Source organism: Oncorhynchus gorbuscha, linkage group LG26, assembly GCF_021184085.1.
Source record: "Oncorhynchus gorbuscha isolate QuinsamMale2020 ecotype Even-year linkage group LG26, OgorEven_v1.0, whole genome shotgun sequence".
In the NCBI taxonomy this organism is placed as follows: Eukaryota; Metazoa; Chordata; class Actinopteri; order Salmoniformes; family Salmonidae; genus Oncorhynchus; species Oncorhynchus gorbuscha.
In genome coordinates, this window is record NC_060198.1 from 34,789,158 (window position 1) to 34,812,103 (window position 22,946).

Genomic DNA, 22,946 nt, shown 5'->3' on the forward strand with positions numbered 1-22,946 from the left:
CTGGAAAGCCAGCCAAAGTAAAAGACGTATGAGCCTAATTAAGGTGGAGCAACTTTCAGGTCAGCCAGGTGCCATCATAGGTCAGCCAGAAACAGGTAGAGTTGGACTAGGTCCTGGGACATAAACATCAATGTGATTTTATGTAAGCCTCGAAACTAAATGATATCATTATGCAGAGTACATGGACATCCTGTGATTTGTGTTACCCTTTACGTGACCAGAATGAGAATGACATTTGATTTGTTCTGCCATTATCATTTTGGTTTCATGAGATTATATCTACTTTTGCATAACACTCTGATTTCCCTGGGGATGATGGGGACAGTGATCAGTTGAGGCCTGTAACGGCAAAACTATGGCAGTCTGTGGTTCCTTTAGATTCGTCTGGGGTTTCTCAATGCTCCCCACGTTTAAAAATAAATACTACAGTTTTCTATAGAATACTACAGTACCTTCTATAGAATGATAGTAAACTGTATTTTACTGTAGAATACAATACTATAACTGTAGTATCCCTCAATGTGTAGTACTTACTATATAATGTTGAAGTATACTGTAGAATACTATAGTAAATACTCAATATTATCCCCCCCAAAAAACACTGTAGTATATATTACAGTAATGCCCGCAAAACAATAAGTGAGAAACCTACATGCCAAGTATAGACCACATACAGTATTGTGTTACCTACAGGTAACACAATAATAGAAAAGAGTAGAAGTTCTGAGCTATCCGTTCAGACCCCAGTCCTACTATTTAAAGGTTATGGAAAATGTGATCTTTTAGTAGTTCTCCAGTAGGTTTCCCGAAGGAAAAATCCTCCACGTCTAAGATAATAAAACAAAAACAATATAGTAAGCTAAATACTACAGTAATGTCTGCAAAAACACTACAGTAAATACTACAGTATACCACAGTCCGCAAAAACACTACCATACATACTACAATCCGCAAAAACACTACAGTGAATATTATATTATTTATACGATAGAATACTATAGTATTTTTTCACGTGGGTCCCTGCAAGGCGAATTCCAACAGGTCTTAAAGCAGTCTGTTGTTATTTTTTAAGAAGAAAAAGTCAACTGTCAGGCATAGCTTTAAGGGACATGAAGCCCAACGTAATAACAAAAAACAGATAAGAAATGTAGCCACTAGTTGTTTTGGTTGTTCCAACAACTGTTTACATTCAATACAAAAGAAATCCTGATATTTTGTGGAGCCGCCTGTTTCCATGGTGACTGGTCAGGGTTTTATTCTTGATCCACTCCCTCTCCGTCACTTCTTTTTTTAGATCTCACATTGCTACATTTCACTTAGTTTGCACATGATCTACCCTCCTCCTCCTCCTCCTTCTCTGACGGTTTTGTCCCTCCTTTTCCTGCTCGGCCCTTGTTTTACCACCCCGCTCCCTCTTTTCTCTCAATGAAATCCAGACATACATATTTTTTGCTTTGAAACGTTGAAAAGAAAACAACTCCTGACTGTTGGTAGCTAGGCAACTCACAATATGAGTCATCACTCTGCCTCGCCCATCAACCCCCTCTCCTCCCCTGTACACTCCTCTTCATGTAGCCTATTGAATAGTGTGGTTCAGTTAGTGTACATTACGCTCAGTTTCTATTACAATAGTTAGTATGCAGATGCCTGATAAAAGAGGAAAGTACAGTGTTTTTGTTTTTCAGTCACTCTTAGGCCTACTGCTGTCTGTACAATTCATGCCACTGTCCTGTTCGGTTGATAATGATCAACATTGATGTTGTCATGTGGTGACACAGTGTCACTATGACAATAATAGCAATGGTTATAGTGATGATATTACAAAGGAAATGCTAAATAAAATCCCTATGATGCACAAATTTGCTAGATGGCATAGCTTTAAGGGACATGAAGCACAACGTAGTAACAGAAAACCGATAAGAAATGTAGCGACTCGTTGTTTTGGTTGTTCCAACAACTGTTTACATTCAATACAATAGATTTCAGGGCAGTTCCCACACAAAAAATACTACAGTTTACTATAGTACTTAACCATACAATTCTATAGAACACTATTTTCCACACTGTAGTATCCCTCAATCGTGTAGTGCTTACTATAGAATGTTATAGTATACTGTAGAATAATATACTCCACACTGTAGTATCCCTTGATCATATGTAGTACTTACTATATAATTGTCTTGTATACTACACCTCACACTGTAGTATCCTTCGATTGTGTAGTGCTTACTATATATATATATATATATTCTGTCGGATATTATAGTAAATATTACAGTATTATCCCCCCCCTCTCCCCAAAGCACTACAGTGTCTGCAAAAACACTAGTTTTTAATTTGCATATACCCCAACCATTCCCCTCCCCCATATCCCAATTTGTGTCAGCCATCAGTGAGAAACCTACATGTCAAGTATAGATCATATGTTGTGTTCCCTACAGGTTACAGAAGAGCTGAAGTATCTGTTCAGGCTCCAGTCCTACCTACATACAGGTTATGGAACATTTGCTCTTTTAGTATTTGTCCAGCAGGTTTCCTCAAGGAGAAAGACCCCCACTTTTATGTCAAAGATACAAAAACAATACAGTACAGTAAATAATACACTACTCTGCTAAAACACTACAGTGAATACTATAGTGTATAAATATAGTAATACTACAGTATTTATACCATAGTATACTATAGTATTACATCATGTGGGTTGGTACAAAAGCAGGTTCCCAAACCCATACATTCAAAAGTGAAACTTGGTTAGGGTCAGGTTCACCTCTCAGCAATTGCTGATGTTCTTGTGCTACAGCAGATTATGGTTTATTTTCCTACCATAATAACAAAGCAAAGTTATAGGAACTGTGTAAGGTTACTTGGCCATACCAGGGTAAGGGTAGAATGGTCAGAGGCTCCTCGGGGGGGATTGGATAATTCAACGTGTGCTTTGACTTGCATGACAATGCCACCCTCTTGTGGAGTGAAGAGAGCGTGTCATCTCTAACGTAATTGTGATTAAGTGTCAACTTGATTTATATTATGGTAAATTATATAGCAAGCCTGAAATTATATATCCCTGTAGAACTGACAAGCATAATTGGAATCGGCATGCCATTGTTGAGAATAATTGCCAATTAAGACTACTTGAATACGTGAATACATGTGGTATATACATTTCCCTTTTGCCTCGTCCCAGTGTGTTGATGCACGTTGAGAAACAATCATATTGGCAATGTATTTTAAACAAAAAGCGTACGGTATCCTCCTACTTTACATTCTCACGAGTTTCGGGTAGAAAACGGATGCGTTTTCAACCTAGAATGGTGGTATTCAACGATAAGAACGGCAAGTACCATGCCAAACAACACGAGGAGAAGCATTCGGAAGATTTGCCATTTAAATCATACAGTAATAGCGATTGCAATCAAGGAAAAATTCAGAATTTACATCGTGAAAAGTTTTCCATCACAGGAAACGATGAGAACCACTCAGATTCAGTAACTCCAGGTAAGCTATAAGTGGGCTCTGTTTGTCATGTAGGCTATCCTACCATTCAACCTATCCCGTTTAGTTTGACTAGCCACGTATTTCCTTTCTCAAAGTATGCATAATAGGCTAATGTTATGTCTGTTTTAGGAGTGCGTGCAGGAAAGATCCGAGTTCGAGGTGAGATAGCGAAAGCAGAGAGCTGGTTGAGAACGGAGCCAGAGGTAGAATGTGGAGATGAGACTATGACCCTCACTTTCAGAGGGAGAAGAGCCCTACATCTGCTAGTACACAGATGTAATTCGGACAGTGACCTATCCCGTTGATCATGACTCCCAGTTCCGTTACACATTAGTCGTTAGATAAAGGTGTCTTCTGTACAGCGGAGGTTTTTTTAAAGAGCCCTGACGCTCGGTCTGAACAGTAACTCACATCGCTTGGGGTAGGGTATTATAAGCATAAGGACCTTCCTTATCTTTCATATCAGCAAGACATCATTTATAAAAACAAAAACTTAAATTGATACACACCTTTTTATAGCGTTCGGGTTCCCCAGCCTAGACGTGACATAGTAAGTGTAAATCTGGGACACTCAAATTAGTTTGGTATGGTTACACAAGACAGAAGGTTACTTAACTTTAACCTTAATCCCTAGACTAGCTGAAGTTAGCCATTTTTTAAAAATACAAATGAATACATACCATACGAAACGTAGCATATCATATTACATGGAGTGTCACGGATTTACGTACAGAATCACATGGAAGACAGTGGACTATTTAGCTAATTAGCTATCTGCGTCTCTGAACACCTTTGTGTAAATGGAAAACGGACGCCACAAACTTGAGTCGTCACTAAAAAAATACTATTGGCTGCAACTGTGTTAAAAACAGTGTACAGTAATTTCATTTGTGAAATGATTTTGATGTGATATGAAAGTAGAGGGATTTATGTTTCTAGAAATATACTGCAATTGAGAATTGATTCACCTTTTAGATGGAGTATTTGACTATTTTGGCTTCCAGAGCCAATTCGCCTTTAACAAAACATGTAAAGTCCTTGGACTCTAAGGAGTAAAGTTAGCCCAATAATGGACTAAAAGGAGCCTAAGTCTGACCACAAGGTGTGTGGGTGTGAATGATGCATAACTAGGTTATTCTTGTCATGTTTTGTCATTGATTATCATGTCTTGTCCCTGTGCTTCCCCTTCTATTCGTTTCCCTCTGCTGGTCTTATTAGGTTCTTTCCCTCTTTCTATCCCTCTCTCTCCCCCTCCCTCTCTCACTCTCTCGCTCTCTCTTCTCTCTATCGTTCCGTTCCTGCTCCCAGCTGTTCCTATTCCCCTAATCAATCATTTAGTCTTCCCACACCTGTTCCCGATCCTTTTCCCTGATTAGAGTCCCTATTTCTCTCCTTGTTTTCCGTTCCTGCCCTGTCGGATCCTTGTCTATAATTCACCGTGCTGTGTCTATGTATTGCCCTGTCGTGTCGTGTTTCCCTCAGATGCTGCGTGGTGAGCAGGTGTCTGAGTCTGCTAGGTTCAAGTGCCTTCCCGAGGCAACCTGCAGTTCTTGATCAAGTCTCCAGTCTGTTCTCGTCTTTACGAGTAGTATTATGCCTTTTGTTTTGTAAAGTATCTTTACTGGATTAAAAAACTCTGTTTTCGCCAAGTCGCTTTTGGGTCCTCATTCACCTGCATAACAGAAGGATCCGACCAAGGAATGGACCCAGCGACTACAGATGCTCGTAACACTGCCGTCGAGATCCAAGGAGCCATGCTCGGCAGACACGAGCAGGAATTGTCTATTGTTCACCGTGCTGTGTTTGTGTATCGCCCTGTCGTGTCGTGTTTCCCTCAGATGCTGCGTGGTGAGCAGGTGTCTGAGTCTGCTAGGTTCAAGTGCCTTCCCGAGGCAACCTGCAGTTCAAGATCAAGTCTCCAGTCGGTTCTCGTCATTACGAGTAGAAATTGTTTTATTTGATTGTATTTTTACTTTACTGGATTAAAGACTCTGTTTTCGCCAAGTCGCTTTTGGGTCCTCATTCACCTGCATAACAATTCTATTCATTTGTCCTCTTGCCTTTAGCGAATGCCTCTGCTGTCACCTTGGCCCAACTACCCTCTGCATGTGGCTACTCTGTCGAGTCGACATGGCGAGACCTGATGTTTGTGGTACCTTATAATGCCTGTCACATCAAGCAAGAAGAGGTAAAGTAGCACTCACCCCCCTCTCCCCTTAAAAGTAACTTGATGTCCATAGTCGCAATCCATTCTCCAAAAACTGTTCTGTGACTGTCATTCTGTCAACATAAAAGCTTTTTCTATTGTTCTTCACACACCGTTATTCACTCCTTACCTGTGGCCTTGCGGTACTGCTGACAGGATGGTAGTTATGTGTTGCCTCTGGTCTGGAGAGGGACCCCTGTGTAGATGTCCTGCCCAGTGTCTCAGGCCCTGGCCCCCTCCTCACTCTGCTGCTCGTCTCAGGGAATGACTGTCAGACTGCAAGTTCATGGAGCCAAAGAGGAGCTCTGAGTCCAGGGTAAGTGTGGAGTTATATAGTATAATTTATCACAATTGCACTCCGCCTGCACACTATGGCTGCTGAACAGACAGATTTAGAGGCATAATTTGGACTGAATCCAATGTTTCTGTAACTATATTTCTACTGCTATCATGAGTCTATAGGGATACTGTCAGGTCTGTATGTGAGCTGTGTTGGTTTCCCCCTGCAGTTTGAGGAAAATGGACGCCACTGCTTTCCCTGGCCCTGCAGTGTGGCTACAGTATGGACAGGCAACATGGAGAGCTGCTCATATCTGCACCCTTCACTGCCTGTGGGATCACATCAAAGGTGAGCCGTGGCACTCCTATTGCGCTATGACTTGGGATGGAAATGATGACTCGGGGCTACTTGACTGTCCTTTTTGCTTTTACATGAAATTTGCTAAACCAATTTCTTTGCTTAATAAGGTTGTGTTTAACACTGAGTGAACAAAACATTAGGAACACCTGCTCTTTCCATGAGACTGACCAGGTGAAAGCTCCCTTTTAGGCCTTGAGACATGGATTGTGTATGTGTGCCGTTCAGAGGGTTGAATGGGCAAGACAAAAGATTGCAGGGCCTTTGAACGGGGTATGGTAGTAGGTGCCAAGCGCACCGGTTTGTCAAGATGCACATCATGTGCACATCGATCACTCCAGTGTTAATTTGCTAAATTGTAATTACTTCGCTACTATGGCCTATTTATTGCCAGACTCCGTAATATAGACTTTTCTCTATTGTTGACTGTACTTTTGTTTATTCCATGTGTAACTCTGTTGTTTGTGTCGCACTGCTTTCCTTTATCTTGGCCAGGTCACAGTTGTAAATGAGAACTTGTTCTCAACTGGCCTACCTGGTTAAATAAAGGTGAAATAAAAAAAAGAACTGCAACGCTGCTGGGGTTTTCATACTCTAATGTTTCCTGAGTGTATCAAGGATGGTCCACCACCAAAAGGACATCCAGCCAACTTGACACAACAGTGGGAAGCATTGGGAGTCAACATGGGACAGCATCCCTGTGGAATGCTTTCAACACCTTATAGTCCATGCCCCGAAGAATTGAGTCTGTTCTGAGAGAAAAACTGGGTGCAAATCAATATTAGGAAATGTGTTCCTAATATTTGTACGCTCAGTGAAATAATAATTTCCCCACCTAACTGAAATAATGTACATTTTCTTCCAGGATGGAAAATACACACTCTCTTCAAGTAGGAGAGAAAGCCGTCACACTGGCCTGTCCTTCTTCTCTGCCTGACCAAGTAACACAACCCCTCCGACCTGCAGTAGATTTCCCCATTATATAACTATGGGCCCAACAAACTCAGTTTCCTCAACCCTGCTGTCTAACCCTTCTTCCATAACCCTGTCTTACCCAGTGCTTCACCCATCCTTCCCATTCAATCCCCTGTCCACATTGCCCCCTGATCAGCCTCCCAGCCCTGGTATCCATGTTACTTCTCCCTTGACTACAGGCCCTTCTGTCCATCCTCCCCTGGCTCAGCGTCTTCAGGCCTACCCATTCTATTATTATTACTACCTCCACAAGATGCCACTCAGTGAGTCATACCAGTCACCCCTCTCCTCTAGTCCCCCCACTCAACTCCCAACTACAGGTTGGACTGAGTTGAAGCCAGGCCACACTCCTATCCCAAGCCACCCCAACTACATTAACCCCCATTTTACTCAGTATTCTTCCACTACAGCTGGTCATCCAGTTCACTCTGAAGCTCCCACTCTCCGAACCCCTGAGGATACTCTCCACCCATACTAGCATCACCCCAAAATCCCTATGCTTGAGCCACCTCAAGGGCCCAGTCCTGGTGCCAAGATGGGTACTTCCACCAATGGTCCTCAGGTTGAACCACCTGCCCCTCACACTCCTAACCCGGTGTTTCCACACTACTACCTGACCACCCCAAAGTGCCTCCCTATAACCCACCCAACTTCCTCAGCCTGATAGCCCTGCCTCTCACTCTACTCTCCCTGTTAGCAGTTCACAAACACACCGTAGAACTCCTGTACCCCATGTGCCTCACCCTCCACCCTATCCTCACTACTACACCCCACAAACACCCAGTGGTGAAGTCAAGAGATCCAATCACCCTGTGAATGACCCTTTTATTCATCTTCAACCTTTGAAACCTATCACTTCCCCTAACTCATCTCCCACCTTAACAGAGATCCCATTCTACCAATACACTCTTAATTTTCCTTACAAGCCTCCACTGATCCAGAAACACAGAATCGGTCTCTAGACCAACAATCCCTCTAGACCCATGGACGAACAACCTCCAGTTATCCCATCTCCCCCTGCGTCGTCTCCTGATCAAAGTGGAAAGTCATACCCTCATGGTCACCTGAAATGTCCTCCACAACAACAGCCCTCCAATTCACACACAGCCCAGAGTCTGTCTACCAGTTCAACCTCTGTTGCCCGTGCTGCAACCCAACCTCTTCTCTTTCCAAACTTACCCCCGTTGTACTACTACCTCCATCTCAAATCACCCATCAGCAACCCTCAACAAGAACAAACCCCTGTTACTGTCCTCCCCACTGCTCCGCCTGCATCCTCTTCAATCTCTACTCCAGCATTTGGCCATCCAGGTTATCCACACTACTACGATCACCCATTCTATTACTACTCAATCCCTTATGATCCATACAGATTACCTTAACCTGTTGATCATGCATCTTCTGCCCCATCGAAAGGAGCTCCGACTCCTCCATCTCAGACCTCTGCTCCTCACACTATGGTGAATTCTCACCAACTAGCCCTCCCATATGACTACGCCCAGGCAAAAATGCCTATCCAGATTACTACCCAACCTCTGCCTTCTCCTGCCACTAACAGTCCTCAAACCTCCAACCCCAGAAACTCCAGCTCCTGAAATCCCACCTTTTCCCTTTGACCCTTACTACTTCTACTACCATCCTGGAATGTCCATCTACGACCAGGACCAAAGCTATGATCCCAGTACACACGCCGAAAAGACATCAGGGGCTCAAGCCTGCACCCCATCCTACCACCAACCCCATTCATAACCCCTCGCACCATCACATCATTCATCCACAACCTTCAACCATTCGTTCCCCTCATCGTCCCAACCCAGGGCCCCTGAAGATCTGCTAGACACAGTGATGAAAGGTAAGTCTTCATCTTGAATATTTCTACTTTATGTGTGAACTGAACCACTATTGAAAGGCTGTGGTTCTCATATCAGTGCAGGCACTATAAAGAGCCACAAGAGGGCACCTCACCTCTACTAGGTGATCCTGGAGACCACCGTGTAATTGGTTTCACTTCAGTATCAAATATCCACTTTCTTATGTAGAAGTTCATAAACCTGGTTTGTCACACCAGTATCGTTTCCTTTTCCTCCATACAGACCCTGGTTTAAAAGCCGACACACACACACACACACACACCCCTGCGGCTTGTCCGACCACTGTGACGGCTCCTTAGGTTGCTGCACTTACCTTGTGAATGGTTAGTCTCTCGATCTCAAGCTACTGGTCTTGGTGTTGCTATGGAGAAGCCATAACAGTTGGCTGTTTGGTGTTTCGCTGACATCAAAGCACGTCCCAGAGGAAGATCTAAGATAGGAGGAGAGGAAGTGGTCTTTCAGTGTGTCCAAGGCCATATGCACATGCTTGGTATTTCGGGGATGTTTGTTTTCAAACTGCTTTGCTACTCATTAGTTTACTCATTAGTGTGTGTGTCAACCCTCAGTGTACATCGGGGCGTCAATCTGTCTTTGCGGGCCCTGGCTCTCTGGTGGTTTGGTCAGGCCATGGTTTGGTCATGGTCAGGCCACGGTTTGGTCATGGTCAGGTCATGGTTTGGTCATGGTATGGTCAGGCCATGGTTTGGTCATGGTCAGGCCATGGCTTGGTCATGGTCAGGCCATGGTTTGGTCATGGTCAGGCCATGGTTTGGTCATGGTCAGGCCATGGTCCACTTGTTAGAGTTCAACGCTCTACTTTCCACACAACATAAACACAGCACCACGTCTGAAGACTCACCTGTCCGCTAAAGCCATTTTACTACCTGAACAAATGGTTCAAATCCCCAGCAAATGTATTTCATTACTTTTCCCAGAAGTTACCATTTGAATGCTAATGCTTTCAAACCATGATGATGAACTTGCAATCCCTTAGTACATATGGGATAGTGTAACATGAGCTTGTCTTCTGTGTAGGTTGATGGAGTGCAGGTCTTCTCCTGATTCTCCAGGGAGGGTGAGGTACCAGGTGAAGAACACCACCCCTGTCCCCACTCAGGGCTCATTGGCTGTCCAGCTACGAATCGCTACAGGTAGGACTGTATAAGTAATGAAACATTCAGGAGTAGCAGCAGAGCTATGTAGAACTCTGAGGAGCGGGTTTTATCATACTGTATCTGCCAACTAACCACTAACCCTCCCCATGTTTACCTCTGCCTGTAGATGAGCAGTACAGCAGCTTCTACTCAGAGAAACATCGACCACTCAGTCTACTTCAGGTGAGTCTGCACCTCGAGGTGAGTCTGCTGAGCCCCCCCAGACATGGACCCTGGCCTGGTGCACTACTGTCTGGCTTACCCAGACACACCACAGGCCCGCCCGCTATGATGGGTAGGTTTTTCCACTCTAGTTCCTGTTTGTTTACATGCAACAGCACAGAGAAAGCACTGCAAAGATGCATGAAATATCCATATTCTATAGGTTTTTCCACAGCACCTGCTGCTCAGCTCCACTAAATAACTGTCCATATAGTGAACAGGCAATTATTTTGTCTGAAGAAAACCTCCACATTGTTTTGTCTTGTTTTTCAGCTGTCCCAGCCGTGGTGACGCCCAGGCTCCTCCCCCACCCCGCCACACCCGGAGGCTCACAATCACCACCTTCCAGTCTTTACCCACAGGAAGTCACTCCCACCTGGAGGACCAGGTCAGTTTCAGCCAATGGGGTCATATTATAGACCGAGTTTGATTCAGTGCATTTGAATGTGTTCTCCTGTCCTCGTCCACAACAGCTCTACTTCATGTGCTCCCCAGCAGATGGGGGCTGTATTGAGGGTTGCTTCAGTGGTTGAATTAACACTCCTATAATGGCTTGGACCATTTTGAGCACACAGTGGGAGTATAAACCATCCATTTCGTGAAGTTATTATAATGTACTGTATTAATACTGAAATGTACTTGTTTCTTAGCGTATTCAACTTGACACTCATATGTCTAAGTTACATGAACTATGAATCATTTGTAGGATCAAACCTGGACAACTGAACAAATACACGTTTACTCACAATTGGTCAATGATTTGTTCTCCTCCAGCACTTATTCAGTCAGGCAGTAAGCACAATGACATCAGACAAGAGGGGGTGAAACACTTTATTTGAGCAAAAAGCTCTACATTTGGTGCAGAATCTCAGTACAAGTAGTGTCACTACAGACCCTGGTTCGATTCCATCACAACCGACCGGGATTGGGAGTCCCATAGGGCGGCGCACAATTGGCCTAGCGTCGTTAGGGTGTGGCTGTCTTTGTAAAGAAGAATTTGTTAACTGACTTGCCTAGTTAAATAAAAAAGAAACGTTACACAGTCAGTATTAGCTTGCAACAGAACATAAGCGGTTCTCACAGTGCAAAACAAGTGTTGGAAATTGAAAATCTATAAAAAAAGACTCCCTACGAGACAATTGACCTGGTTAGGTACACCATTGGGCCCACTCCTGCGTTTACTGGGCAACACTTTGGCTAGTGTACCAAGGCACTCCATATGAAGTGTTTATTCTATCACACTCAGCCTCCATTACAACTGCTGCTTGACAGGGCATTCAGGGAGATGATTCCCAATAGCAATAAGGTTTGAGTGACTCAAAATGACAAGGAAATGTATTACTAGTTGCATACATTAGTTTGCTTATAAAAATCAGTTCACATGCTAGAAATTGGCATCAACGTAATAGAATAAGTCAAGCAAATTTGAACGTTCCAGAGACATATTTAAGGATCCCTGACACAACTTTGTATATGGTATCATCCGACGTCAACATCCAAACATGGAATGAAGAAATCAAAGGTGTTTCATATCACCTCAGAGCGTACAAGTGGAGCTGAAGTCGGAGGATTAGTATTGTGGAGAATGATTAAGATGTTAATTAACTACATTGTTAATAAATGTACTCAATTTGGCATGGAGACTACCAACTACAGAACAATCCAGTTCGCAGTTAAATCCTTGTAAAAATTAACCTTAAGAAATACATTTTCTAGGATCACAATTCTGTCAGCAGTACATTGATATGTATTGCAACACAGGCATGATTCTAAACTGATGTGATTAAAGGGAAAGGTCAACATGTTGGACAGTGAATAAAAAAAAAAAGCATGAGCAGCTTCACTTCTCTGATTACAGTAGTGCCCTCAGTCATACGGAGCATTGAATATCTAATAAAATGGCCCCTTTCATGTAAGCAGCATTCATGTCAGCAAGAGCAGCTATTCACTAACATTTGATAAGTGATTAAAAAGATAGTTTAAGCACAAAAAGAATAAGATTAAGGACTACAGTGGGAAGAGGGGCAGAACAAACAGCTGCTACAGAGCAACAGTGTCTTGTCTGCCCTGTTCATATGTCATCTAAATGGATGGTGTGGTCTCATTCTTCTGAGCGCTGCTAATGGCATGTCAAGATGATCTAGAGTCCTGACCAGCTACGCAAATGAATGAAAGCTAATTAGGACATCCGTTTTTATTGGGCGCCTCTCCAGAAGTATTATGTGAAAGGATGGGGTCACTGAATGACAACTATCTGGTTTGGTCTCCTAGTGGAGAAAACTGTGTTTGAATATGGTGGTGGTCCTGTCCCCTCAATACACAGCCTGGCTGTGGTACAGGGGACAGAGGTGACTCCTCTTGATCTGTGTCATGAGGATGCTGCAGCACACCAGGGCCGTGATCTAGGAGCAACAGGAGGAGGTGGGGATGCAGGTAGGAAAGGGTTAAGCAGAATGGGATTAGATAAAGAGAGCAGGGTGGAGCAATCAAACCCCCCCCCCCCATCACCTTCAGGATTAGACCACATGCTGCAACAGGGTGAGATTCATTAGTGCAAATCCCCACCTAAAATATGGCTTCTGAGACAAGCAAATGTACCAAAGGAGTGTGAATTGAAGACGAGAAACACTAATTCCAGACATTTAAATGGGACAAGTTGGATAGCTTGCAGTGAGGCTAGACATTGACCTTACTGAGCAGTGGAAAGAATCTGTGTGCAAGGAAAGATAGATCATTGGTGTAAATAGATCATTGGTGTAAATAAAGATGGAGGGGTAAGGAGTTACAGTGCATCAGCCACAGGTATGATGACAGGGAGCGGGGAAAAGACCACAGGGTCCTGGTTAGGGGGGGGGAGAGGACAGTAGAGGAGAGGAGGATGTAGGGGGGGAGGAGAGGACTGGGAGCGCTGGATCTCTTTGCTGAGGAGGGAGCTGCACACCAGGGCAAAGATCTGAAAGGATGGAGAGAGGGAAAGGGAGGGGAGGGATGGTATAGGATGGGAGAAACAGACACAGGTATGGGTTTATAACAAAGGAGAAGCAGAGGGTTGGTTTGCTTCAACTCCTCTGACAATCAGTTTCATCAAATTCAGTGCATTTCTAACCCTGCAGCAACATCTACTCTGGTTAACAAATTTGTCCACTGAACTGTGTGTAGTATTGCCTACCAGCATAGCAGCAGTCCCAAGGAAGAGGCCCATCACCAGAGGCGCTTTGGACTCAAAGAGGTTGACGATCACTGTGGGGCAGGCCTGCAGGGGGACAGAGACACCAGAGGGGGACAGGTTAGGGCCTTGGGCAGAGCAGAGATATGGAAATCTAGGCCAGGCTCCTCGATGCCTCCATAGTAGAATAAATAAAGTAACAAATGTATTTTGTCAGTCGACAGATTATTTTACATGTGGCGCAGTGGTAGCTGTGTCACCAGAGATTCTGGGTTCCCTTGTCTCATCGTGCACTAGTGACTCCTGTGGCGGGCCGGGCGCAGTGCACGCTGACCAAGTCGCCAGGTGTATGGTGTTTCCACCGACACCTTGGTGCGGCTTGCTTCCGGGTTGGATGTGTGTTGTGTCAAGAAGCAGCGCGACTAGGTTAGGTTGTGTTTCGGAGGACACCCGAGTCCGTACGGGAGTTGCAGCGATGAGACAAGACTAACTACTACCAATTGGATACCACGAAACTGCGGAGAAAAAAAGGGGGAAAAAAAGGACTGAATCATATGCACCTGTAAAGAGCCGGTAATGTCGAGTAAAACAAAATGGTCCCAGTAAGCAAAATGACATTCAAAATCTGCCTAAAATACGTATTTTCCCAGACGTTGAAGTAATGTTCAATTTTGGTTCTGTATTTTATGGCACGTTGAAAAATACATAATTTCCGGACTTTCATATCAGTTTTATTTTCAGTTCTGAATGGAAGTTGAAAATATGTTGTTTATAGACGTCTATGTTTGGACCAAATCAAGGCCGGTCCACACCAGACGAAAACTGATTTGGTTCGGACTGGACCAAAAGTCAGTGTCCGTGGACATTAATCAAGGTTGCACCAAATCTGAATCAAACATAGATGATTGGACCATCTATGATTGGTTTTTGGTCCAATGTCTGTGGACGTGGAAATTAAGGCCGGTCCGGACTGCACCAAGAAAAAAAATGTCCAAAAGGTGTCGCCACAGGAGTCACTGGTGCGCGATGAGTCAAGGATATCCCTACCGGCCAAACAGGTCCCTAACCCGGACGACGCTGGGCCAATTGTGCGTCGCCCCACGGACCTCCCGGTCGCGGCCGGTTGCAACAGAGCCTGGGCCCCAACCCAGAGTCTCTGGTGGCACAGCTGGCGCTGCAGTACAGCGCCCTTAACCACTGCGCCACCCGGGAGGCCCTGATCATGACAATTTAACTCAGAAGCTGAAACTCCTGCATAGCAGATGTGACTAGCCTGATTGTCCATTTTCCTTTGACCTGTCCTGTTTTTAGGATATGTTGTTAACGTGTAAGCACGTTTGATTGGGTGCCAATTAGGTTTTCTTTGATCGGAGAAATCTGCATGTTGTAAAAGTGTCCATCTCATTACATTGTCATAGATTATCTCCAGCCTGTAGGCTACAGAAAAAGGCCACATACTCTTTTTACCATATCCTGTATTTGCTACATGATTTATGCTAGATTTTATGGAATGTCGGTGGAGCGCCGCAACAATGCATTACTCCAACAGCACCCTGGAGAGGTGCGCTGTGAACAGACAAGTGAAAAATGCTGTGCCTTTGAGAAAATGAGCACAGGGCAGCTTCTGCACCTGTAACTTATATTTACTCGCAAATATCCATTGAACGGACAACAATGTATGAAATACATTGAAGTTCAAGCTGCACATGTTTTTTTAAGTTAATAGGATTTGGCCTATAATGAACACACTCACAGGGAGAGTGATGGTCTCCAAAAAGCCAGTATCGGGACATGTTCTTTGGACCAAGGGGTCCAAGGCACCAATGAGTCCACAGCAGTGCAACTAGAGAGAGAGAAAGAGAGAGAGAGAAGGCAAGTGCCATTCAGAATGTGTACATAATTGTTACAATAGTCGTACAATTGTTAAAGAGCTGTGGATTGAATTAGCTCTGTTGGAGTGAAATGTGCCTAACTAAAGCTGTGATGCCATCAATAGCTTGGGAATAGGTTTGATCTTTACCACATTGTGGAACATGGACAGGGTAAGAGTCAAGCCAGGGTCTCCTTTGTCCACATACTGAGCGTACACAGTTATATAGAATTTTGCCAGCTGCTCTCCCACCTGCACAGCACAAAGAGAATACGACAACACATGAGGTAGAGTTACACTGTTGACTACTACCATTTCATGAAATAGCACAGGGTTTGGTGATCTGCGTGAAAGGGAAGCCTTGGCTTGAAGTTGTTTATCATTCATAATTCTCTCGCTCCCTCTTTCCCTTCCCTCTCTCACCTCATCGCTTCTCATGTAGGCGAACACACCGGCTCCAATCTCTAATCCAGCCAGGATAGCCAGCAGGCAGGAAAACTGGGAGGGGCAGGTAAACAGCAGAACACATACAGTATGGATTACCACACATATAACCACAGTATCACCGGATATGTATAAACTCTCCTTTAAAATGGACTTATTTCTTATTCGTGTTAACGGTAAATGTATGCACAATAAATCAAGTTGAATTTGAAGTTGCAACAATGAGAAAAGACCATGACCTTTCTGAGAAACTGAAGGTCACTATGTGCCTCTAAAGTAAATCACTGGCTGTCTTCACAAGCTACTCAAGCATAGAAGGGCTAACATTCCTCAACCTGAGTGCTGATTATAATGTGAGAGCGATCACATACTGTATGAAACGCTCAGTCATTCATCCAATAATAAACCACACAGAGAAAGCAATCGCTGCCTCAACATGGCAACAAGAAGCTCTGAGCAAGAAATAATTAGTCTGATTTCTGAACCTGCAGCCAGAAACCAGTTTCAGCTCATCACAGCTGTAAATTAGTAAGTGCATTGCTTTGTAAATCTGAGATTTGAAGCAATCATAATTGCATCACCTGTTTCTCTCTGACATCTAGGACTGTAGTGTGTTTCGTAGGGGTTATTTCATGCTGTGAAAGTGTTTTCCAAATCTAGGAACTCTGTTAGACCCTTTGACTTCTTCCTTGAACTCACTATCCCTAAGAACTGGAAACCTGTCGCAATACCCATGGAATGGTGGTGAACGAGTAAACGGATCACCCACTGAGTTGGTCATACACAAAAATGGATGCCGAGGGCATGTCCTGCAGCAAAGCTTCATACAGGAAGCAAGTATTTCCGATCTCAAAGCTCTTGTTAAATGGGAGCTTAAAAGTCTCTGGCCTTCTCAGACAGAGGCGAGATTCCCAGTGCTCCTCTATGGTTGCAAAGTGCACCATGGCTCTTGAGGTAGCGGATCAGTTGAGGGATTGATGACAAGTGCTTGCTAGGCCCTTGAGAGGTCAGAGGTGCGGCAAGGAGAACCTGAGAATTCTGTGGCGGGAAATAGCAGCAGGTTCACTCAACAATCCATGTCACAGATTAGATTTCCACTGGTGCTTTGTGGGTATGGGCTTTGGGTGAAATATTGGTCTGAACAAGTTGAGATACTTTCAAGTGAGGAACTCTTATTAGGAAGTGAAACTAATGCATGTTATTATCTAAGGTTACTTACCTCTGCCCACTCAAGACTCTAAATCAGGGCTGTCAAACACTTTGTACCCCCACTTCAGTGTAGTGTAACAAATGGAAAATTGATGTTTTTATTTGTTGTAGCTTACCACTCCCAATGCAGTCCTATTCTCATTGCATGCTCCATAGTCTCCGAAAACAGCCACGAGCAATATCACTGCTCCTAACGCAATCAACACTGACACACCTACAGTATGAGAGGGAGAAAGAGATGCCCATTTGTCAATATTAGCTGTTCAGCACTAATTATTTTTCAGTAACACTTAAGGTATCCTTTATAAATGATTTAAGTAGTTTATAAGTCATTAATAAACAAAGTTGTATAGTCTGTCTATCCATGGCTTACAGCTGCAAAAAGCTTTCCAAAACATTTGGGGATGAAGTTTGTAGAGAGCAGTGTTGTGTGAGCTCACCGATGACAAACTGTTGTGTGTTGAGGTCTATGTCGAAAAATCCTCTGGTCTCAGAGCTGAACCTCAGCCACAAGCCCAACCCCAACATTGCAAAACCCACCAGCTGTCAGAGGAAGAAACCACAAACTGTGCATGAAACCGGTTGTGCAACCACACCTCAAGATCAGTCTCACACAAGATGCTACAAATAGTGTAAAAGATGTTATTGTATTAAAGGGATAATTCTGGATTTTGGCAACAAAGCCTGTTAACTATATAAACCCAGCAAAAAAAACACAAAAAAGTCCCTTTTTCAGGGCCCTGTCTTTTCAAAGATCAGATCTTATTTGTAAATCGTTTAAACACTGTTTCCCATGCTTGTTCAATGAACATGTACCTGTGGAACGGTCATTAAGACACTAACAGCTTACAGACGGTAGGCAATTAAGGTCACAGTTATGAAAACTTAGGACACTAAAGAGGCCTTTCTACTGACTCTGAAAAACACCAAAAGAAAGATGCCCAGGGTCCCTGCTCATCTGCGTGAATGCGCCTTAGGCATGCTGCAAGGAGGCATGAGGACTGCAGATGTGGCCAGGACAATAAATTGCAATGTCCGTACTGTGAGACGCCTAGGACTCGTCCTCGCAGTGGCACACCACGTGTAACAACACCTGCACAGGATCGGTACCGCCGAACATCACACCTGCGGGACAGGTACAGGATGGCAACAACTGCCCAAGTTACACCAGGAACGCACAATCCCTCCATCAGTGCTCAGAGTATCTGCAATAGACAGAGGCTGGACTGAGGGCTTGTAGGCCTGTTGTATGGCAGGTCCTCACCAGACATCACCTGCAACAACATTGCCTATGGGCACAAACCCACCGTTGCTGGATCAGACAGGACTGGCAAAAAGTGTTATTCTCTGACGAGTCGCAGTTGTGTCTCACCAGAGGTGATGGTCAGATTCTCAAGTATCGTCAAAGGAATGAGCGTTACACAGAGGCCTGTACTCTGGAGCGGGATTGATTTGGAGGTGGAGGGTCTGTCATGGTCTGAGGCAGTGTGTCACAGCATCATCAAACTGAGCTTGTTGTCATTGCAGGCAATCTCAACGCCGTGCGTTACAGAGAAGGCATCCTCCTCCCTCATGTGGTACCCTTTTGCAGGCTCATCCTGACATGACCCTCCAGCATGACAATGCCACCAGCCATACTGCTCGTTCTGTGAGTGATTTCCTGCAGGACAGGAATGTCAGGGTTCTGCCATGGCCAGCGAAGAGCCTGGATTACAATCCCATTGAGCACGTCTGGGACCTGTTGGATCGGAGGGTGAGGGCTAGGGCCATTCTCCCCAGAAATGTCTGGGAACTTGCAGGTGCCTTGGTGGAAGAGTAGGGTAACATCTCACAGCAAGAACTGGCAAATCTGGTGCAGTCCATGAGGAGATGCAATGCAGTACTTAATGCAGCTGGTGGCCACACCAGACACTGATTTGTTACTTTTGATTTTGACACATTATTCCATTTGTTAGTCACATGTCTGTGGAACTTGTTCAGTTTGTCTCAGTTGTTGAATCTTATGTTCATACAAATATTTACACATGTTAAGTTTGTTGAAAATAAAACAGTTGACAGTGAGGACGTTTATTTTTTTGCTGATTTTAGAAAATAGTACCAATTAAAAACCCTTGAATGAGTACATGTGTCCAAACTTTCGACTTGTACTGTATATTGAAAGCAGTAACTCCCCTCAATGTACTGTGAACATTTCATAACTCTAGGACCAAGAAATGTATTCAAAATAGCTTCTGAAGTTTCATAATTGTATGTTTGTTAATGGAAAAATATGGAAGTTTTTTTCCATTTCCTGAAAAGTTTGTTTTGGAGAAGGTTTTCATCCGACAATGATGATTGGTAACATGATGACAGTAATGTCATCATGTAATGTGAGGTGTAGCACTGTTTAGAAAAAAAGGACTACAAATATAGTCTAGTTTGGGAAAGCTAGATAAACAAGACATTAAGAAAATGTTTCAAGAGGCATTCCTTTCAAAGCACAGAATAAATACTGGACAGAATAGCTTCCTCAGCCAGTGGGCAGGATTAAACTTGTTCAACAAATTAAACAGCACACTTGTGTGATTCCACTCTGCTATTTAAGTTTGTTTTTGGTTTTGTTTCTTACTTTTGTTCATTTATATGGGAATTTCCCTGGTTGGATTATCAGTTAGTAGACTAACCACACCTCAATGATGCAGTAAGTCTGTGGTTTTGCATCTGTCGGCTCATATTTCACATACCTGTTCAATGATTTAGGCCTGCTTTTCAGCAGCAAGGTAAATGTTTTGTTACTTCTTTTCTATTCTTATTGCATTTATTGGATATAAAGGCCCGATCAGAAGAGTCACCTAAACGGTTGTGTGGATGAATGCCAACATGTTGAAACAAAATGTCTTGCTTATTTCCATTAATGTAGTTAGAACTGATGTTTGCGTACACTACATACACACGCATAACGAAACACACAGACCTACATCCACATTGCACACAATTTGCTGCTCTTACTTTATTTTTACCTTGATCATTATCTATCCTGATGCCTAGTCACTTTACCCTGCCTTCATGTACATATCTACCTCAAATACCTCTGCACATTGATCTGGTACTCCCCGTATATAGCTGCACATTCATTTGGTACTCCCTGTCTGTAGCTCCATTCTCCTGTATTTTATTTCTTGTATTGTTCTTTTAAAACTCTGCATCGCTGGGAAGGGCAAGCATTCCACGGTAAAGTCTACACCAGTTATATTCGGCACATGTCACAAATCCAATTTTATTTGAAGTGGACAACTGTGAGCAATAGACATGAGCTGATACTTTGATGGGAAAGGCGTTTATCAGACAGACAATACATGCAGCCTTTTAATAACAGCAGTGAATCTCTTACCCATACAGAGATGGTTGCAAGGGTCTGGACAAAATGTTAATATGAGATTTAGCTATTTGACTTTAAGTAAAGCTTATTTCCATATCAGTAAATGACAAATGCTGCCAAGGTTGATCAAAGATAAATATACAATGCCCTTTGAGCTATTCACATTTTACATCTCATACACACCAGATACCAATTTGTTACCACTAGGCCTACAGTTTGATTAGATTATGGATACTTACGGCAAAGAGGATGTTGAAAAGGATGAGGATACACTTGCACAGCTGGCCACATCCGTCCAGTGCCATGATCAAAAGTTTGCTAACACGCTACACTCAGGAAGTCAGAAATACAGTCTAGTGTCCTGGGAAAAGAATGGAAGATATTGTAAACATTTAGGTGTTTACAATGTGTGTGAAAAAAAGTGCGGTGATAGGTAATAGACTGTCGAGGGTATGGGCTCAATTTCACGCCATATGTATTGAATTAAAAATCAAATAAATCGTGAACATGAAAAATAAAGTTGAATGTAAACATTTTCGATGATGGGTCAATTGTCAGTCACGGGTCAATGTAGGGATATTAGAACCATGTCTATCTAATACATTTAATGACAAACCATCTAACTACTTTGGCAAACATATTTTTTAGACGCAGGTGTATGGCGAACCAGTTACCAACACCTGCGCCGAACGTTGTGCAACAGGTAATTCATATGTTTACCTAAGTACTTCCAATATCCGTACATTATTTGACCCGTGGCAATTGAAGTACGTTAGCTAAAACTCCGCTACAAGACCATGGTGCTTGCCTACGGAGCTGTGAGGGGAACGGCACCTCAGTACCTCCAGGCTCTGATCAGGCCCTACACCCAAACAAGGGCACTGCGTTCATCCACCTCTGGCCTGCTCGCCTCCCTACCACTGAGGAAGTACAGTTCCCGCTCAGCCCAGTCAAAACTGTTCGCTGCTCTGGCCCCCCAATGGTGGAACAAACTCCCTCACGACGCCAGGACAGCGGAGTCAATCACCACCTTCCGGAGACACCTGAAACCCCACCTCTTTAAGGAATACCTAGGATAGGATAAGTAATCCCTCTCACCCCCCTTTAAGATTTAGATGCACTATTGTAAAGTGACTGTTCCACTGGATGTCATAAGGTGAATGCACCAATTTGTAAGTCGCTCTGGATAAGAGCGTCTGCTAAATGACTTAAATGTAAATGTAAATGTAAAACGAAGTGACGTCAGACCGTCTACCCAAGTAGGCAATAGAAAAAAGCCTGTCTATCATGTTCATTGATTGGGTTTAAGACGAACCGTCACTCCAAAACTAGCGAACAAATGGAGCCTCATTGTCTACGCCTGTCCCTAAACCCCGCCCTTCACGGAAAAATAATAATATCGAAAAGCATGGCAGTGAGTAGCGTAACCAAAAGCTAGTACATGTAGGCAAGAGCGTAGAAAAAAAATGTATTCAATAGGATTGGTTGCTGGGAAAGTTTAACCTAAAATTATTTTTGCATTCGTTTATAAATATTTTTGTTAATCATTTGTCATAAAGTTTTACTCTCGCTTTTAAATTATTTGCTTACAAGTTTTAGGGTTTTGCTTTTGATGTCTTATTTTTGTTTACAATTCTATACAATTTGCTTTCAATTGTTTGTTTTTTGATTTCAACATCCATTATTTCAGCTGTCCTCAAATATAATGTTTACATTCTCAGGTTTATTTTTCATGTTCCCGATTTATTTTATTTTGGATTCAATACATAGGGCTTGAAATTGACCCCATACGAGGGTTGGTGGAAGTATTTAGTTAACTATACAGTATCACAGACAGGGTTGAATCATTGCAAGGTAAAATACTTCATTAGGAACATTTTGTAACAGCTCGTGTTTCATCTTCTACCTCGAACTACAGTGAGGGAAATGTAACGCATGCCTTAACAAATAAACCTACCTGAATTATTTACGTGCAGATCAGTCTCTTCACACTGCAGAATGTAGCTGCAATACCAACCAGTTCTTAAATTTCATACGTGTGTGAAGAAAACAATGTATTGTGGGTTTTCGTCTAGTTTAAATCCAACCCCTCAATCCGAATGAATCATTTGATTGGTTTAGGTTGTTGAGTGAAGGGTGGGGGCAGTGCCACCCGGAAAACAGGATTTAGGAGTGGCAATGATGGTGAAATGAAACTTATCTTTGGCCAGTTCTGGGAAAACACTTTCGTTATGCGACAAGCAGGTGTGTTGTGCAGGTAATAATGAGTGAAAATCAGTAAGCATGTAAGTGTACTGTACAGTTATAGCCACATACAGTATATCAAATAGGCCTTTCAT

At 43.3% G+C, this 22,946-nt stretch overlaps 1 protein-coding gene and 1 pseudogene across 1 annotated transcript; one reads left to right on the forward strand and one right to left on the reverse strand.

Annotated features, from left to right (window-relative positions):
* The first annotated feature begins 2,499 nt into the window (after nt 1–2,499).
* LOC124016551 lies at nt 2,500–2,555 on the forward strand (annotated as a pseudogene).
* Nucleotides 2,556–11,377: 8,822 nt separating this feature from the next.
* On the reverse strand, nt 11,378–22,696 carry LOC124015632 (CD9 antigen-like). Its single transcript, XM_046331002.1, has 9 exons — nt 22,565–22,696; nt 20,847–20,968; nt 17,690–17,792; nt 17,366–17,463; nt 16,020–16,094; nt 15,747–15,848; nt 15,480–15,569; nt 13,730–13,813; nt 11,378–13,513 (listed from the first exon to the last, which is right to left on the reverse strand). The coding sequence occupies exons 2-9, from the start codon at nt 20,910–20,912 to the stop codon at nt 13,343–13,345; spliced, it is 789 nt and encodes a 262-aa protein (XP_046186958.1). The 5' UTR covers nt 20,913–20,968; nt 22,565–22,696; the 3' UTR covers nt 11,378–13,342.
* Between the last annotated feature and the right edge of the window lie 250 nt (nt 22,697–22,946).

What these genes read in the sequence shown, in the direction of transcription:
- LOC124015632 (XM_046331002.1), bottom strand. Translation starts at nt 20,912, where the DNA reads ATGGCACTGGACGGATGTGGCCAGCTGTGCAAGTGTATCCTCATCCTT. An exon ending in TTTTCAACATCCTCTTTGCC is followed by an intron (nt 17,793 to 20,846) that starts GTAAGTATCCAT and finishes TTCCTCTGACAG; the next exon opens with CTGGTGGGTTTTGCAATGTT. An exon ending in TGGAGACCATCACTCTCCCT is followed by an intron (nt 13,814 to 15,479) that starts GTGAGTGTGTTC and finishes GTCCCCCTGCAG; the next exon opens with GCCTGCCCCACAGTGATCGT.